The sequence below is a fragment of the Archocentrus centrarchus genome, chromosome 13 (genome assembly GCF_007364275.1).
Source record: "Archocentrus centrarchus isolate MPI-CPG fArcCen1 chromosome 13, fArcCen1, whole genome shotgun sequence".
In the NCBI taxonomy this organism is placed as follows: Eukaryota; Metazoa; Chordata; class Actinopteri; order Cichliformes; family Cichlidae; genus Archocentrus; species Archocentrus centrarchus.
Window position 1 is genome coordinate 43290440 of NC_044358.1, and position 17286 is coordinate 43307725.

The 17286-nt window shown below is 38.1% G+C and overlaps 1 protein-coding gene across 1 annotated transcript; it reads right to left on the reverse strand.

The window, feature by feature from the left end:
* Positions 1 to 214: 214 nt before the first annotated feature.
* Positions 215 to 16409, reverse strand: LOC115790522 (alpha-2-macroglobulin-like). Its single transcript, XM_030744316.1, has 19 exons — positions 16332 to 16409; positions 15312 to 15438; positions 11363 to 11484; positions 11176 to 11227; positions 10768 to 10851; positions 9643 to 9703; positions 9208 to 9335; positions 8371 to 8446; positions 7873 to 8029; positions 7476 to 7550; positions 3426 to 3588; positions 3178 to 3365; positions 2389 to 2601; positions 1966 to 2090; positions 1283 to 1373; positions 1112 to 1180; positions 932 to 1037; positions 755 to 799; positions 215 to 596 (listed from the first exon to the last, which is right to left on the reverse strand). Exons 1-19 carry the CDS (start codon positions 16407 to 16409, stop codon positions 496 to 498), a joined length of 2061 nt encoding a protein of 686 aa, XP_030600176.1. The 3' UTR covers positions 215 to 495.
* Between the last annotated feature and the right edge of the window lie 877 nt (positions 16410 to 17286).

Sequence of the window (17286 nt, forward strand, 5' to 3'; positions counted from 1 at the left end):
GAAACCACAGATCCCTACCTGTAGAATTTAATGAAGGGCAAGACGGCACAGCTGAAATTGACCTCTGTTCCACCATAACCTGTGGAAGTAATCAGAGGCTCACATTTGGTCCAATAAATATCTATGTGAATCGTACCACACACACACACACACATCTCTCATCACTGAAAAACTTGACACACTTCTTCCAAAAATTGAGTTTATTCACTGCATACAGATGTTTACCATTATTAACTCTCCAGGTTGTAGAACAGGTTGATGATTGAGTAGACTCTGCTGCTACTGAATCAGTGATCAGTCAATAAACTTGAAATATATTGATTTTGATATATTAAAACTGTAAGAAACTTTCTAATGATTAAACAACAAGATATTTAAACTGTGGAGTCATGAATATGGCTCTTTTGAACATGCAGTCACAAGGATGTCCTGTCAACTTGTTGGATGCAGATTTTATTATAAAAGAATATTAAACATTAATAGTAGTGAAGACCTCTAAGAGCTGATAACACAAAAATGCATCGAGACACATGTGAGCACAAAAAGCATCTTTAATAAAGGTTTTAGGCTGAGCGATGCCCTCTGGACCAACCAAACTGTGAAAAGAGGGGAAAGTGATAATCATTTAAAAGTAGTCCTTTTGGCAAACTCTTAATGTTACCAGAATATATTATTTTTTTGGTTGGGGTGAAGAAATAGGCTATTAAATAAATGTGTGTGAAAGGTATGCTTGTACAGTATTACAGTTTCCTACCTGTACCTTGAGGGATGAAAATGTATTCTGTCTCAGCCTGGTCACCTGACAAAAAAAATGTGTCCAACACATTATATATACATCAGAAAACTTGAATTTCTGTGAAGTGTTCAGTTTATTGTGTGGCTGCTTTAAAGTGTGTCACTGTGCTGTTGCAGTAAAGGGAGTTAGTCCTACTTGGCTGGTAGTAGTCATAGATCTTGATCACAGCCGGCTTCAGGTTGTCCACTGGGAGCTCCTGTATGATCTCTAAACTGTGGCTGATGGGGGTGTCCTTTAGTAACTGAACAGAAAAATACAAAACAAGCTTTGTAACAAGTTCACAGATCTTTGTAAGTCACAGTGAATTCCACTCACCTCCTGTAAGTACACAAGAACATGATCTTCCTTTTGTTCAACACGATCCACCATCAGGGCACCTTTGAGCTGTCAGGAGACAAATTCTTATAATCACAATTATCACATGAGAAAGGGAAACATTTTAGCAACATTTCTGTTCAGCTGAATGTAATAACTGTAATAACTCACTATCATCAAAGACTCTGGGTCTGGGACAAATCCAGAGAGCATTTTGATATCCAGGATCACCATGTTTGTAGTGCTCTCCTTTCCACTGTATCTGTGTTTGAACAATTAAAATATGATTGTACTGATTTGTATCCATAGATGCTTCTGGACAATCACATTTCTCACATTTTCACCCACCAACAGTTATTCCACACTAGTAAAAACATTCATGTATCTCAACTCACTCAACTCAGTTTTATTTATAAAGCACTTTAAAATCAATGCCATTGACCAAAGTGCTGTACACAAGTAAGAACAATCAGGTTTGTTTGAAGTGTAACAACAATTAAAACAATAAAAACCAAGATCTCAGACTGAGTTAAAGGCCAAAAAGAAGAAATGTGTTTTAAGAGAGCATTTAAAAGCAGAGAGTGAGTCAGCCTGCCTGATGTGCAAAGGGAGATCATTCCACAATTTTGGGGCAAAAACTATGGAATGAAAACACGGTCACCTCTCATCGTCCTCTTTGTCTTTGGGATAACTAACAGTGACAGATGAGCTGACCTGAGTGAGCGTGAAGGGGCATATAGGTGGAGAAGGTCAGACAGATATGGTGGGGCAAGGCCATGAAGACATTTATAAACAAATAAAAGATTTTAAAATCTAAATTTTAATCTGTCTTCTCTAACCTGTTAAATACTTACAGGGATTTGATTTTCAGAGTGAGTTTGGGTCTGGGAGATTCACTTATGGTGTCGACCTCTGGTTTGACCTTCACGCTGAGAGTGGTGACATCAGTAGGAGTTGGGATGTTGTAGTGAACAGAAATCTGGGAAACAAATAGACAAAAAGTGAGTGGCAAGAAATTATTTTTTCATTTCTATTTTAATTTATTTTAGAAAAGAGGTCCTCGTCAGTAAAAAGATTGTAGTTATCTAGTAAACTCTGAAAGAAAACCTGCTCAAAATTCCAAACTCTACAATTCTACAGTTTGTTTATGCAAATGCATGAACAAGATGAGAATTATTGTATCTGAAAATGTTAATCTTCTTTAGCTCTTTATAAAGAAAAAAAATATTAAACCCTTTGACATGAAAACAACCAGGACCCATGATGCTGTCACTGACCTGCACTGAAGCACATGCAGTGCCCTTCACCTCCAGGCTGTATTTTCCTGACACGTCCTGCATCGTCTTCTCCTGGTAGAGCAGTTTATTGTCCTGATTTACATCAAATGTCAGCTGACTGCTGGGAGTCTGAACGGTCACTGTGCTTGAACCCTCAGGACTGAACACCAGAGTGGAGTAGAGAGCCAGAGCCTGAAGAGCCACCACTGTGTCCTACAATATGGACACACATTCTGGTTACATACAGCAGCAGGCATATGTAGGACTAATCCCTAATCTATAAATAAAGTTGTCAAAAAGCAAAAGAGATTCTTAATATAAGATTTTTTTCTAAATTTCACTTCCTGATTAAATGAAAGATTTAAAAAAGTTTAGTTAACTGGGAATTTCAATAGAGAAACAAAGTAAAGAAATTAGAATTGAAACTTCAGGGTATTCTCTGTACATGTGATATGTTATTGACAGGTTGTAACACTGTAGTTGGTGAGTTGATGCATGAGTTTACATTACTATCAAAACTATACATTTTTGGATAAAATCTAAATTTCATATTCTAAGAAAGGAATGAAAAAATTCCCAGCTTTGCTAAAATAAATCTGTTTTACATATCTCATGGGAAAGGTACCATTTTGGAGGTAGAAGTTTTTTGTTTGTTTTTTTAACAGAACAGCAACCAAAATGAAAGATTCAGTATTATGTCTTCTCACAGATATTTCCCTGATTTTTTCCCCCTTATCTCTCTCAGACTGTATGTTAACTTAAAGATGAGGTGTTTGGGTGGTGTAGTACCTGAGTGGAAGAGAAGCCTCCATAATAGTTCTGCTGGCCAGTCAGCCACATGATAATGCCAGAGGCATAGCCCAGGTCCTCAACAGTCGGGGAGGCACTGAGTTTGGCCAACAGCACATAAGACCTGATCTCCACTGACAGAGAGGCTGATGTTTCTGTTGCTGTCTGAGACCAGTAGAGGAAGCTTCCTACAAACACAATATAAGTTACATTCATAGTAATAAATTTCCTACAAGTGGATGAGTCACCTTCCTTCACTGCAACTGTGTCTAAGTGCTGCAGAAGGTGAGCACGGGTCTCCATGTCTCCTGCCAGGGTGAAGACGTACGCCAGCAGAGCTGTAGTGTAGGTGTTGCTGAGGTCACTGATGGACTCCTTGAGGCAAATCAGGCTCTTGTAGACCACAGGATCCTTTAAGAGATCAAAACAACAGATTTTAGGCAAAGGGATTTAATGGATATGCATAAACAGACATGTTTGATTAAACTTTCACCACCACCAAACCTAAGAAGTTTGGTGGTGGTGGAGTGGCTTGAAGTTGACCTCTAGTGTTGTTCTCCACATCCTCATTGAGGTCCTGATTAAATATATATATGTATATATATATATATATATATATATATATAAAAATATATAAAAATGCAATGTTGCAGATATATTCTCAGATGTATTCTCCATCTTGCAGGATTCACAGGTGGTCAGCTGCCAGTTTGGGTTGACTTTGCATTAAAAAATCCACAACTTGGTCCCTGAATTCAACGAAACACTCCAGTGCTTTGCCCTTACTGAGACAGCTCACATTGTTGTGTAATAAGAGGTCATCATGGGAGGCTTCAAATGCACAAATTTTGGAAACAAACGGTTCTGTGTGCTTGAATTCCCACAGACAAAGTTAATTATTTTCATTGTTGTGTCCATAACTTCTTTACGATCACCACTTAATTCTGTGCATAGCATGCTTTGTGCACCATCCATCTTGTGCTTATTCAGTGCTGGGTTGTGGGAGAAGCAGCCTAAGCAGAGAACACCAGACCTCCCTCTCTCCAGCCACGTCCTCCATCTTAGCTGGGGGAATACCAAGGATGAACACTGTCTGAACCACCTCAAATAGTTCCTTTCAGTCTGGAGGAGTCACTCTGAAATGACTGCACTCCTCAGCCTTAGTTCTGAGAGAGACCAAAGAGGGAACTGGGTGGTGGAATTGCTTGGGATTTTTTTTTTTAGGTGTTTTGGAGGGTTTTGTATATGGTTTTACTGTAGATATGGGTTTATGAATATTGGTGGGTGATTGTTTTAATTATAAATGCTAATATATAACTGGTTGCTATTTTAATTGCTTTTTTGGGAAAGTGTGTAATACTCCTGATAGATTTTTAGCTGTTCCCTCTTTGTTTTGTCTGTGCCGCTGGAATAGGTCACACTTGTGTAAAACGGCGGCTGAGCCAAGTGTTGTAAATTGAGCCTTGATAAATAAAAATGACAAAATGTGGACTATAGTAAATCAAGTCTCTGCCTGCAATGATTAAAGCCTTGCTGCTCAATGGTCATTTGCATTACACCAGCCTAGAAGTAATAAATGTGTGAATTAGATTTTCAGCATCACGCTGAGACAAGATGTTTCTAATTTTAGAAATATTGTAATATTGTGCAAATGCATAAAAGCAGTCCTACATATTGTGCATTAAAGGACAGATCCTGTCAAAAACAACTCTGAGATTCCTCACAGAGTCACTAGAAGCCAATGCAATGCCATCCAGAGTAAGTATCTGGCTAGACAAAGCAGACCTACTGGGCCAATAACAATAACCTCAGTTTTATCTGAATTTAGAAGCAGGAAATTTGAGGTCATCCAGGCCTTTATGTCTTTAAGACATTCCTGCAGTTTAACTAACTGATGTATGTCATCTGGCTTCATGGATAGATAAAGTTGGGTATCATCTGTATAACAATGAAAATGTATACAATGCTTTCTAATAATACTGCCTAAGGGAAGCATGTATAGTGTAACTAAAATTGATCCCAGCACAGAACCCTGTGCTGTTTCTGTACTGTGATGAATTCTGAAACCTGACTGAAACTCTTCAAATAAACCGTTCCTCTGCAGATGATCAGTTAGCTGTTTTACAAATACTCTTTCAAGGATATTGGAGAGAAAAGGAAGTTTGGAGATTGGCCTATAATTAGCTAAGACAGCTGGGTCAAGTGATGGCTTTTTAATTAACGGATTAATTTCTGCCACCTTAAAAACCTGTGGTACATAGCCAACTAATAAAGACAGATTGATTTAAGATTGAAGCATTAATTAATGGTAGGACTTCTTTGAGCAGTCTAGTAGGAATGGGATCTAATAGACATGTTGATGGTTTGTAAGAAGTAACTATTGAAGTTAACTCTGAAAGATTGGAGAGAGAGTCTAAACAAAGACCAGCAGTAGTGAAAGCAGCCGAACATGAAGATATGTCTTTGAGATGTTATGAATACATTTTTCTTAAATGCTAACATTTTATTTGTGAAGAAATCCATGATGTCATTGCTAGTTAAAGTTAAGGGACTACTCGGCTCCACAGAGCTCTGACTCTTTGTCAGCCTGGCTACAGTGCTGAAAAGAAATTTGCAGTTGTTCTTTTCTTCAATTTGTGATGAACAGTAAGATGTCCTAGCTTTACGGAGGGTGTTTTTATAGAGCAACAAACTCTTTTTTGGGCTAAATCAACATCTTCTAGATTAGTGGGTTATCTGCTTTAAGCATCCAGTTTATGAGCTATTCCAGGGAGTCAGGCACTTCTGATTTGAGTCTTTGCTTTTCAGAGGAGCCACAGTATCCAGAGCTGTACGCAGTGCAAATGTAAAACTATTGACGAGATAATCTACCTCAGATAATCTACCTCTACTCTGCACTTTGTTGGCACATGGCATTGAAGAGTATAATAATGAAGGAATTATATCCTTTAACTTAGTTACAGAACTACAGAAGGATGGGGACGTATATCTACTGGTACATCGACAGGTTTACTTTTACGCTCAGCTCTCTCCTTACTACAACAGACCAGTGCAGCATCTGCATCACTGCAGCCACAGCCCTAATCCATCTCTGAATCTCCCACTCCCCTGTCCCCTCATGAGCAAGACCTCAAGATACTGCCAGCTCAGAGTAACAGGAAAAAATAGAGAGAGTGGTAGAAATTTCATGCAGAAAATGATTTGGGGTGGACTCCAACTGAGGCACCTCCAATTCCTTCAGTCCCCAGGTCAGCAGCTGTGTACCGAATGAAAGAAAAAATACTTATTTTGTACACAATTGTTGATGTTTCTTTTGAACCACAAAAATGAATCAAAATGAGCACAGACAATGATTTTCAGTCATTTATACTGGCAGCACAGCTTTGTTCTGGCAACTTCTCACATTTCCACTCACTTATCTTTCACAGAACAGCGCACACATCAATGACAATGACCATGATGTTGATAGAGTCAGAACATTAACAGCAGAAAATGAATGAGCTGAAGCGGAGATGGGTTGCAAAGGGGCTTGCAGAGGCAGCAGCAACTGCACACTGAAACAGCTTAAATAGCTTGATCCATATAAAAATGCCAAAAATGTCAAATGTAATAAGCTGTGCCATCTATGTTGTGGTGTGGGCCGGCAGTGAGATCAACTTTTGTACAGGGACTCCTAGCCAGTGTTAATTTTGACAGCAAATTTTAATTTAGTTTTAGCCATAGTCTTTTGGCGAAAATGTAATTTAGTTTTAGACTAGTTTTAGTCGACGAAATTATCGTAAGAATATAGTCGACTACTAAAATATAAAGGGTGTAAAATGTAAATGCTTTTTCTTCACTTCCCTTGAATTAGTCATTATACACACACAAAATTAAAAATTTTTTTAAAGTTATGCAATATTATTAATATTAACATTAGCGTTTCACCTGCTTCCCACACACTTGATCATTAACATCACCTTACTGAGGTAATACGAGCGTTTTACAGCAGGACACGCTCTGAAAGGTACAGGGCAGTGTTCAGGACTAAGATTAGGAAAGGCTAATCCACCGCGGTGTGGAGATTTTCTCTAAACACAAACGCTAAACTGGGAAAAACACTTTACCCTGCATGACATTAAAATGCTTACCTTTGCATTGAGATGTGGGTGACCAGTTTGCAGATGTTCCTAGCTGAACTCAACTCCATAGTTAAGTTCAGCTAGGAGCTATACTCTATATATATACAGCTAACACTATACTCTTTATTTTTAATTTTTTTTTGTCAAAATAGCTTGATAGCTTTTGAGTCTACTCACTTTTGGGGATATTTTCATTTCCAAGAAGGCAGCAGTGATGTACGCACTGAGAGTCACTTCATCAGACACACCACCCTGTCAAAAGAAGGTACCATAGAGACTTTATCATCAATGCACTAACAACATTTGGGGAAATGAAATCATAAAAATTATTCTGAGCTGAACATGGTTTTAGTGTCCCCTTTCATAAGTGATTATGACCTGTAAATTGCATATAACTTTGTGAGTCCTATGGGGCTCTCGATGCTCACTCATGAGCCAGTGTTGAATTTGTCAAAATTAATGTTAATGTAAATTATTTCCTGACCAAAATGACTGCATATTGCTGATGGTAACCTTCATTGTTCCTTCACAAACACTAAAGGTTACCATACCACACAAGAAAGTACCAGGTTACCTTCATTCTGTTGTTGAAGAGTTTCCCTGACGTTTCAAAACAGCCATTTTCTTGCTGTTTTTGTTCTAACCAGGTTTTAGACTCTTTGATCTTTCTTGGATCAATGTAGATGAAGGACTGAGCTTTGGAAAAACTTCTCACCACAAAAGCAGTCAGCCTGACAAAAAGCAAAAAAAAAAAAAATTTACAGTACATGTCTTACAATGATGTCAAAATGACAAACAGAATGAAACAAAACATATTTAATGTCATCAGGGAAGTTAAAGTATTAAAGGTATTTAAGCTAATTCATGGATTATTTTAAGCAATACAGGTGGACATGTTTGTGGTACTAATGGGTGGTATCCCTGTGAGGAGTGTCTGTGCAGTGGGATATTTAAAAATAACTCACATTTTACCAAAAAGTCATTAAAGTAAGTGCCATTTTGATTTTGAGATAAACTGTATTTGTCTATCTATCTGTCCACATGTAATTGTGTAAATCAGTAATGTTCTCACCAAGTATTTCCTGGTCCTGTTCCAAATGTGGTATAAGCGCCATCATAACTTATATAATTGAGCTGTCTTTGGTATCCTGTAACAACAGACACCATGAAGAGATCAACAAGACACACGTAGGTCAAGGTTTGGGAATTCTATAATTCTGGGGGGGGTGACTGTAGCTCAGGAGGTAGAGTAGGTCATCTACCAATTAACAGGTTGGTGGTGCTAAAGTGTGCATTCCAAAATATCCTTGGGCAAGATACTGAAAGACAAGTTGCTCTCTGATGAATTCATTGGAGTGTGAATGTAGATAGAAAGCAATGGAGAAAAAAGTACTTATATGAATGGATGCAAATGGGTGAATAAGGCATGCTGTACAAAGATTAAATGAACTAGTTCTTATATAGCGCTTATCTACTCTAATTGAGCACTCAAAGCGCTTATGCAGCATGTTTGCATTGACCCATTCACACCATTTCATACAAGCACTTCCATATGTAACTAAGCTAAGTGCTTATTATCTAACATTCACACACATTCACATTCCAACGCTTGCATCAGAGAGCAGCTTGGGGGTTCACTGTCTTGCCCAAGGATACTTTGGCATGCAGCCCAGAGCTGCATGCCAAAGTATCCTTGTTAGAAAAAAGTTTGAAAAACGTTATTAAAAAGTTATAAAAAAAGTCCATTTACCATTTATTTTTATTGACAGATGAAGAAAGTGATATATTTTACCAGCTAAACCAAAACACAGTGGCTACCAGCATGCCACATGCATGGCTTCTGCTTGGGACATTTTCAAGTGATTAAAATTATTTCCTGCTTAGAGTGTAGAGCACAATAAAAACTTGCCACTGGTCAGGAAGTTGGCAGCTTTTTCCATGATGGCTGAGGTGAGCTGCTGTGTGCCTTTTAGGTACTGGAGGATGTAAATGTTGGGGGCTAGGAGAGCCATGTTCTGTTCTCCACATCCATAGTGGCTGTAGCTCAGTAGGTAGAGCAGGTTACCTACTGATTGGAAGGTCAGTGGTTCAATTCCTGGCTACTGCAGGCTGCGTGCCAATGCATCCTTGGGCAAGATACTTAACCCCAAGTTGCTCTCCGACCGTTCCGTCGGAATATGAATGTGAGTGAATGTTAGACGATTAAAGCACTTAGCTTAATTAATTAATCATGGAAGTGCTTGTATGAATGCGTGTGCATGGGGTAAATGTGAACATGTTGTGTAAGCGCCTTGAGTGCTCATATCTGAGTAGAAAAGTGCTATATAAGAACTAGTCCATTTACCATCCATATGGCATCTGCAGCAGTCCATCCAGGTTCTTCAGAGCCCGGCCGAGGATGTCACCTGATCAAAAACACTGATTCACTAAAATGGAACATATAGCGAATCCAAACAGGTGGACAAGCTTTTAGAAATACAGAACACAGTGCAAATACCATGTACATACATTTGACATACAAACATCATGTTTGTTGTTGTACAGTGCCATGGAAACAGTATTTATCTCCTTCCTGATTTCTTAGATGTTTTGCATAATTGTCACATTTCAGTGTTCCATTTTCTTCTGCTTATCCTTTTCAGGTTAACAACATCAACAAAAAAGAGATGGCTTTAAAGTCCTGACTAAAATCCTAGTCACATAATTTGGAATACCCTTTAACATGGTGCGCGTGTTTGAAAACCCTCCAATGTGGCTGAATTAAAACAATTCTTTAAAGAACAGTGAAGCAAAATTCCTCCACGGTGATGTTAAAGACTCTTTTTTAGTAACTGCAAACACTTGGTTGCAGTTCTTGCTGCCAAGGGTCGCACAACCAGTTATTAGGCTTAGGGGGCAATTATCTTTTCATACAGGGCCTACAGGTTTCATACAGGTTTAGGTAGCATTTTTTCTCTACATAATAAATAAAATCATTTAAAAATGACATTTTGTGTTCACACAGGTTATCTTTTCGATTCCACCTTGGCCCAGACCTCTTGCTGTGTGGAGTTTGCATGTTCTCTTCGTGTCTGCGTGGGTTTCCTCCCACAGTCCAAAGACATGCAGTTATTGGGGTTAAATTAATGGGTGATTCTAAATTGCCCGTAGGTATGAATGTGAATGGTTGTCTGTCTCTGTGTTGGTCCAGCCACCCCCCCGTGACCCTGAACAGGATAAGAGGATGGATGAGATATGCAAAAGAACTAGGGAATAAGGAAGGGGGCAAATACTTTTCACAGAACTGTATGAAATTTTTAAATTTTGTGAAATTGTTTAATCATGATATTTCAAAAGCAGACAACAGCCCAAATGTCCAGTTTTATTTACCATTTATAGTAATTTGCTGTTTTTTTTATTAACAAAGCTTTAACTTGCCATATTTTTAATTATTAATCTAAACTAATTCAGATGAAATCATCAGGTTTACCCAGGACTGATACAGAAGTGCCGGCAGATCCTTCAATCACATTCTCAGGCAGTTGTATCTCTGTTTCCTCTGTCTGTGTGTTTCCTTTGAATAGAGAAAAAACACCATACAGAGAAGCTCAATCAGGAGGAGAGTTGCCATTCAAAATAAGCAGGAGGTGGACAAATTAATGAATTATGAATTGTAATAGTCATAGTAAAAATGAGACACTTTAATTTAGCTGTTCTCTAACCAAGATAAGTTCATCTATTAGTTTCGCAAAATGTAACATTATGTGATGAGAATTTGGGACATTTTTATTAACATTTTGTGTACAAAATGCTCTGCTCTGCCAACTGTCAGTATTTAGAGCTGTTATTTATTTATTTTCCATTTTTAACTGGTGTTCCTGATGGAAATCGTACTGACCTTTTGGACAAAGCAGCCAGTTGTACGTCTTTGTCACCTCAGTTCCCTCAGCCTGAGGAAGAGGACGTGGAAAATTGCATTTAAAATTAGTTCAGGTTCAACTTTATGAGTAAAATTTGAAAAATGGTAAATAAGTAATTTATCTTTCTCTTTTTTTCCCTTTTCATCTTGCGTTTATGGCACCAACCTTTACTATGAGAGGTTTTGTGACTATGTCAATGCGACCTCTGTCTGGTACGCTCACAACTTCATTATCACATGAAACATGGGATGCCACCGCCTCAGCAGACACAGTCACATTCACAACCCCTAAGAAAGAGCAGCAAAGATCACATTTCTTGATCATGTAAATATATCTCCATTAAATAACAGTCACTGAAATGAGATTCAGGATTTTGTAGAAACTGTAAATTGGTAAAAAGCACATAACTCTGGTTGGATGCCATGTGTGTGACTGTGAGTGTGTGAGAATAGATTAGGTTTAACTCTGGTTTGAGCTCTAAAATGAAATAGAAGGGAATATAAAATAGAGCTGAAAATTTTTACCACATCAGGTGTGAAAAGCATGAACTGGAGAAAAAAAAAAAGCAATTCAAGGTTAGAAAGCCAGCAGCCTGAGTCTTAAGCAGCATAATTAAGGGGTGGTTCAGGGTCACCTGATCCAGCTCTAACTGTGAGTTTTATCAAAAAGTAAAATTTTGAGCCTAATCTTAAAAATAGAGAGGGTGTCTGTTTCCCAAATCCAAACTGTGAGTTAGTTCCACAGAAGTTGCTGAAATGCTAATTCATGCATTTATTACTTCTAGGCTGGACTATTGTAATTCATTATTATCAGGCTGTCCTAAAAGCTCCCTGAAAAGCCTTCAGCTGATCCAAAATGCTGCAGCTAGAGTACTGACAGGGACTAGAAAGAGAGAGCAGATTTCTCCCATATTGGCTTCTCTTCATTGGCTCCCTGTTAAATCCAGCATCACTCCAACAGAGCACTTGCCATGGTCCTGAGCCATTTGCCCTGTGTTTTGTGTTTTGGTTAGTTGTAGCTATTGTATTGCATTCCAGTTTCCCTTTGTTCTTCTTGTGATCCCCACGTCTCTGTGTTCCAGTGTTTATCTTGTCCCTCAGTGTCTTTGTATTAGAAATGGTTAAACTGGAAACATTAAAGTAGTTTTCTTGTAAATCTCATTACTAATTTCTATCCAATAATGGCAGAAATAATTAAATTCTAATTTTAAAAAAATGAATGTGAAAGTGAGGCTGCTGTTCCATCAATAGATTCCATTTTTACTGAATAATAATTTTAAAAATCAAATGGCCATAAACTGAACTGTCATAAACTGCAGCAAAAACAGTTTTTATTAAGTAAAACATTTACATGAGGGCAGCTCTGTCCCCGGGGTCTGTCTCAGTCACCAACACACAGCTCCATCAGTAAACTCAGTCTGAGATGTTTCTCCACATTTTTATCTTCACTTTCTGTCTCCTTCATTTTGTCTGTCAGGCTGCAGCTGAATAATTAGATTTTATAAATCAAATTTAAAATTAGGATTCAGCTTCATCTGATGGAGATTCAAGTAGTGTAAATGATGACAGCAGATATTATAAAAGAAATTATATATTTTATAACTTCCTGGAATAGGCTTCCTGTAATAGGCCCCAGGTGCTCCATGGTTTTTCTATTATGGATTATGGAACCTTGGAATGGGGTTCTGTACTTTCGTATTTTTGAACAATGTAAAAGCTTCCAGCATTAAAGCTGTTTTCAAATTCCACTCTGTTCGCACGCATCCTGCATTGGGGTCCAGCCCTGCCTGCCGCAAAGCCTACACTTGATAGCACTTCGCTCTCAGACTGCTGGCTTACTTGTGGTTCCTAGGATACTTAAGAGTAGAATGGGAGGCAGAGCCTTCAGCTTTCAGGCCCCTTTTCTGTGGAACCAGCTCCCAGCTTGGATTTGGGAGACAGACATCCTCTCTCTATTTTTAAGATTAGGCTAATCCTTTCCTTTTTGATCAACCTTTCCTTTTGTTTAATTTTTTTAAAATAAGTTAAGGCTGGATCAGGTGATCCTGAATATTCAGTGATCAGTGCAATCAAACTTCAATTCAATTCAATTCAATTTTATTTATATAGCGCCAAATCACAACAAACTGTCGCCTCAAGGCGCTATGTATTGTGGGTAAAGACCCTACAATAATACAGAGAAAACCCAACAGTCAAAACGACCCCTTCACCCTTCTTGAAAGCTTTCAGAAGGGTGTGCCAAATTTCATGACTTTTTGACCTTTCCAAGCCTCTCATCAAGCACTCCATTTCATAAACAAAAACTCACAGTTTTTGCACTGAATCATCAAGGTCAGATGTTTACTCAGACCACTTTGATGTGGATTGGGGTAAAACTGGGAGGAGCAGCTGATCAAAGTACTGTACAAAACATGATATTTCCAGTTCCCACTAGGTGGTTAAACAATTTCTGACTACTGGCATATCAATGTGTTGAGGGCAGGACTCTTACCAAACCAAGTTTGGTGCAGATTGGAGAATTTTTATTTTATTTTATTTTATTTTATTTTATTTTATTTTATTTTATTTTATTTTATTTTACTTTTTGATTTACAGCATTTTCATGCTTCATGGCAAACCATCAAAATTTGTCATGCCACCAGGGTCACGCCCTTGAACAAAAACTCACAGTTTTCAACATAATGACAGACCAACTTCCCAAGGTTTTCCTGGCTAAATTTGAGATGGTTCTGCTCAGCCACCTTGAAGCTGTACCACAAAGTATAAAACATGTCATTTCCTGTTTCCACTAGGTGGTGTTGCAACTATAATTAAATATTTTAATATGGATGTGTTCAGGATTTGACCCATATCTTACTTCATAAGTTTGGTCCAGATTGGATAATGTATGTGTGGAAGAGAGCCAATTAAATTTCATGGTGAATGATCAAAATTCACCATGGTGCCACAGTCATGCCCTTCAACAAAAACTCAACAGTTTCAGAATTTAGATTCATGCTTGTAGTTTAGACTGACCAATTATGAGCTGATCCCTAGGAGGAGTTTTCAAAAGTACAAGGGCTGGAAATTGCAAAAATCACTTAATTCATTCAAAATGGCCAGCTTCCTGTTGGGTGAGGCCATTGCTCCAAGAGGATTTTTTGTGCATTTTGACATCTAATTGACATTTGACATTAAATTTCATACATGTATGTGAAACACAGCAAAGGGGCTCGTCTTTAGGTGGCACTATAGAACCAGTTTGGAAGGTCTATGTCCAAAACCATGAAAATACATAAATTTTCACCAGACCTGAGTGTGAAAATTTCATGAGTTTTTGAGCATGTTTAGGCCCCCTAAAAGTGATTCATTTGACAAAATGTTCCACAAGTACATGTTATCAGGACCAACTTTCCACTCTTCATAGAGGATGAAGAGTGAGCTACTACTTGGGCAAGATACTATACCCCAAGTTGCTCTCAGTGCATTCATCAGAGTGTGATTGTGTGCGCTAATGTTAGATAGAAAGCACTTAGATCTAGAAAGTGCTTGTTTGAATGTGTGTGAATTAGATATTGAGTGCTCATGTAGAGTAGAAAAGCACTATATAAGAACCAGTCCATTTACCATTTAACTTCAACCATTTAATCCTTGGCTCTGTCTTCACGCTTCCTTTCTTGGTTTTCAGAGTCATTCTATAGAGCATCAGCTGATGCTGTCTAGCTACATTCTCCCCTGACAAAACCTTGCAGTTTCCTATGTCTTTCAGATGAAATCCATCTGTGTGCACATTCCTCCACTCTTATAGTGTGTGTCACCCTGTGTTCCTCCCCGTTCTTGAAGCACATTCACCATAGCCATTTCCATGCTTTTTTCAAAATCCACTATCATCTGTCCACCTGCATTTCTCTCCTTAACACCATACCTACCCACCACCTCCTCACCACCCCAGTTCCCCTCACCTACATGCCCATTGAAGTCTATTCTAATCACCCGTGTGGTGGTGGTGTGCTTAGAAGAACCCAGGAAGAATAGCTAAAGCTGATGATAATGAGGATCGAAACAAATAAGCAACTAATTCCTCCACCCTGACACAGATTAACATTTACACCAGTGTAGAAAAGCCTGATCCTTACCTAAGGCTGTTGGGATCATGTTCCACCTGAGGGTCTTGTGGTCGTTGGTACACAAACAGAATGTGTACTGGTCACCAGACAGAGGTTTGAGGGTGTAATCTGAGGAGAGGCAAGGAGTGACAGTGACCTGTACAAGGAACACAAATAATATATTTTGAACCAAAACAAAATTCAAAATCAAGCAGAAATATAAACAAAATATTTTGTGCATCCAAATCAGTGTATCCTTTATGAGTTTGTTATCATGAACTTTAGACTCCTAAGAGCTGTACTGTCTAATTAAAACTAATATGCTTTTTAGAGCTCGCAGGTGTTTTTTGTTTTTACTGATTGATCAACCAATCCAAGTGAACAACTAAAGTTTGTTAGCAGGGTTGTCATGAGTCAGTTTATCAATCTAATGAAACTCATATCAATTAGGCTTCAATAGTGTTCTAAAAGTGGAACTACAACTGAGTGAGCTCATGCCAAACTTATGCCCTTAATTTGAATCAAACACATCTATGCATTTAAAGAACCACACTTTTATATATCAGAAGACATTCAGTATATTACGATACTTTGTTGAAATTATCAAAATTAAACTCCAAAGGTGTCATGTTCTACTTTCAAGAACAGTAGTAGTTGTACTAAAAGTTGTGGAAGGCCCACTGTGATAAAAAAAAAAAAAAGATTGATATTTCCAATCTGCAGTAATGTTTATTTGGCACGTGGCTCTGTTCTGAGGCCCATGGTAATAGCAGGACACAGCACAGAACAGAAGAGGCATCAGTGGCAAATGATGGAGGGTTCTGGTAGAAGTGGCTTGCAAAGTAGCTTGCAGTAAGAAACAACTGCTAAGTTAACCATTAACTATATTAAATACTGGATGGATTTCCATTAAATATGGAGTATAACAATTTCCACTTCTGGTTGTTAGAGTTTTGATCACCTTCCTGTTCCAAATTATCAGTTTACCCAGTACTGCAATTTATGACACAAATACCTGCACAGCTAATGTTCATGTAAAACACTGATTACCATGATGCAGCTGGTCAGGTAGTTGAAGACAGTTGCCTTCAATTTAAAGTGCTCCCCCCGGATAACAGAGTAAGGCATTGTGAGCTCAAGGAAGAAAGGTTGGAAGACTTTCATTTCTTTATGAGGAGCCAAACCAAATCCCTGAGAGGACAAACAAAAAGCCTCCGTCTCCCAGGTGGTGATGGTGTCTGGGACAGTCAGGGACACATCCCTTTTTCCATTGTCTCTGAATCAACAAATACACACAAACAAATTTTGTAAACATATTTATGTATGTAAATTACTCAGTGTAACATTATATGTACTGTGCAGTGTGAAATTATTTTATATGTTGTATTCTTAAACAGTGAGAAAGTAAAAGAGCTACATGTTCCCAAAGAAACACATAGCTAAATGTGTAAAACTGAAAAAATGGCAAACACTCATCGACAGTAAGAACTAAAGCCTTTAATCTTATACAGATTAAAGCTGCAGGATGTAACTTTTATAAAATATCTGGTTTTAACATATTTGTTAAAACTGTCACCATGTCACGACAGTATGAGACAGATAATCTGCGAAAAAAATGGAGCTCCTCCACCTCCTCCCTGAACCGCTCCCAGTCAAAAACAACCAATCAGAGCCAGGAGGAGGGTCTTAGCACTGTCAATCACTCCTCGTGTATGCTGCTCAATGTAGTTGTGTGAGACACTTCAAGATTTGGTATCGATCCTATGCCAAGTAAACACAGGGCCATTATCACCGATACTGACACCAATACTTTTTAATAATTATGAAGAATTATGGTTTAAATGGTTTGAGATTTTTTCCTTTGGATCATTAATTAGTTAAAACCCAGGATAGAATTGGGCAAAGTTTATATGTAAGTAGAAAATACTTTATCAAAATAAAAGTTATTGTTCTGAAACAATAGAATATTAACAAAACAATGTTCCCCATACATTGATGTCTGGAT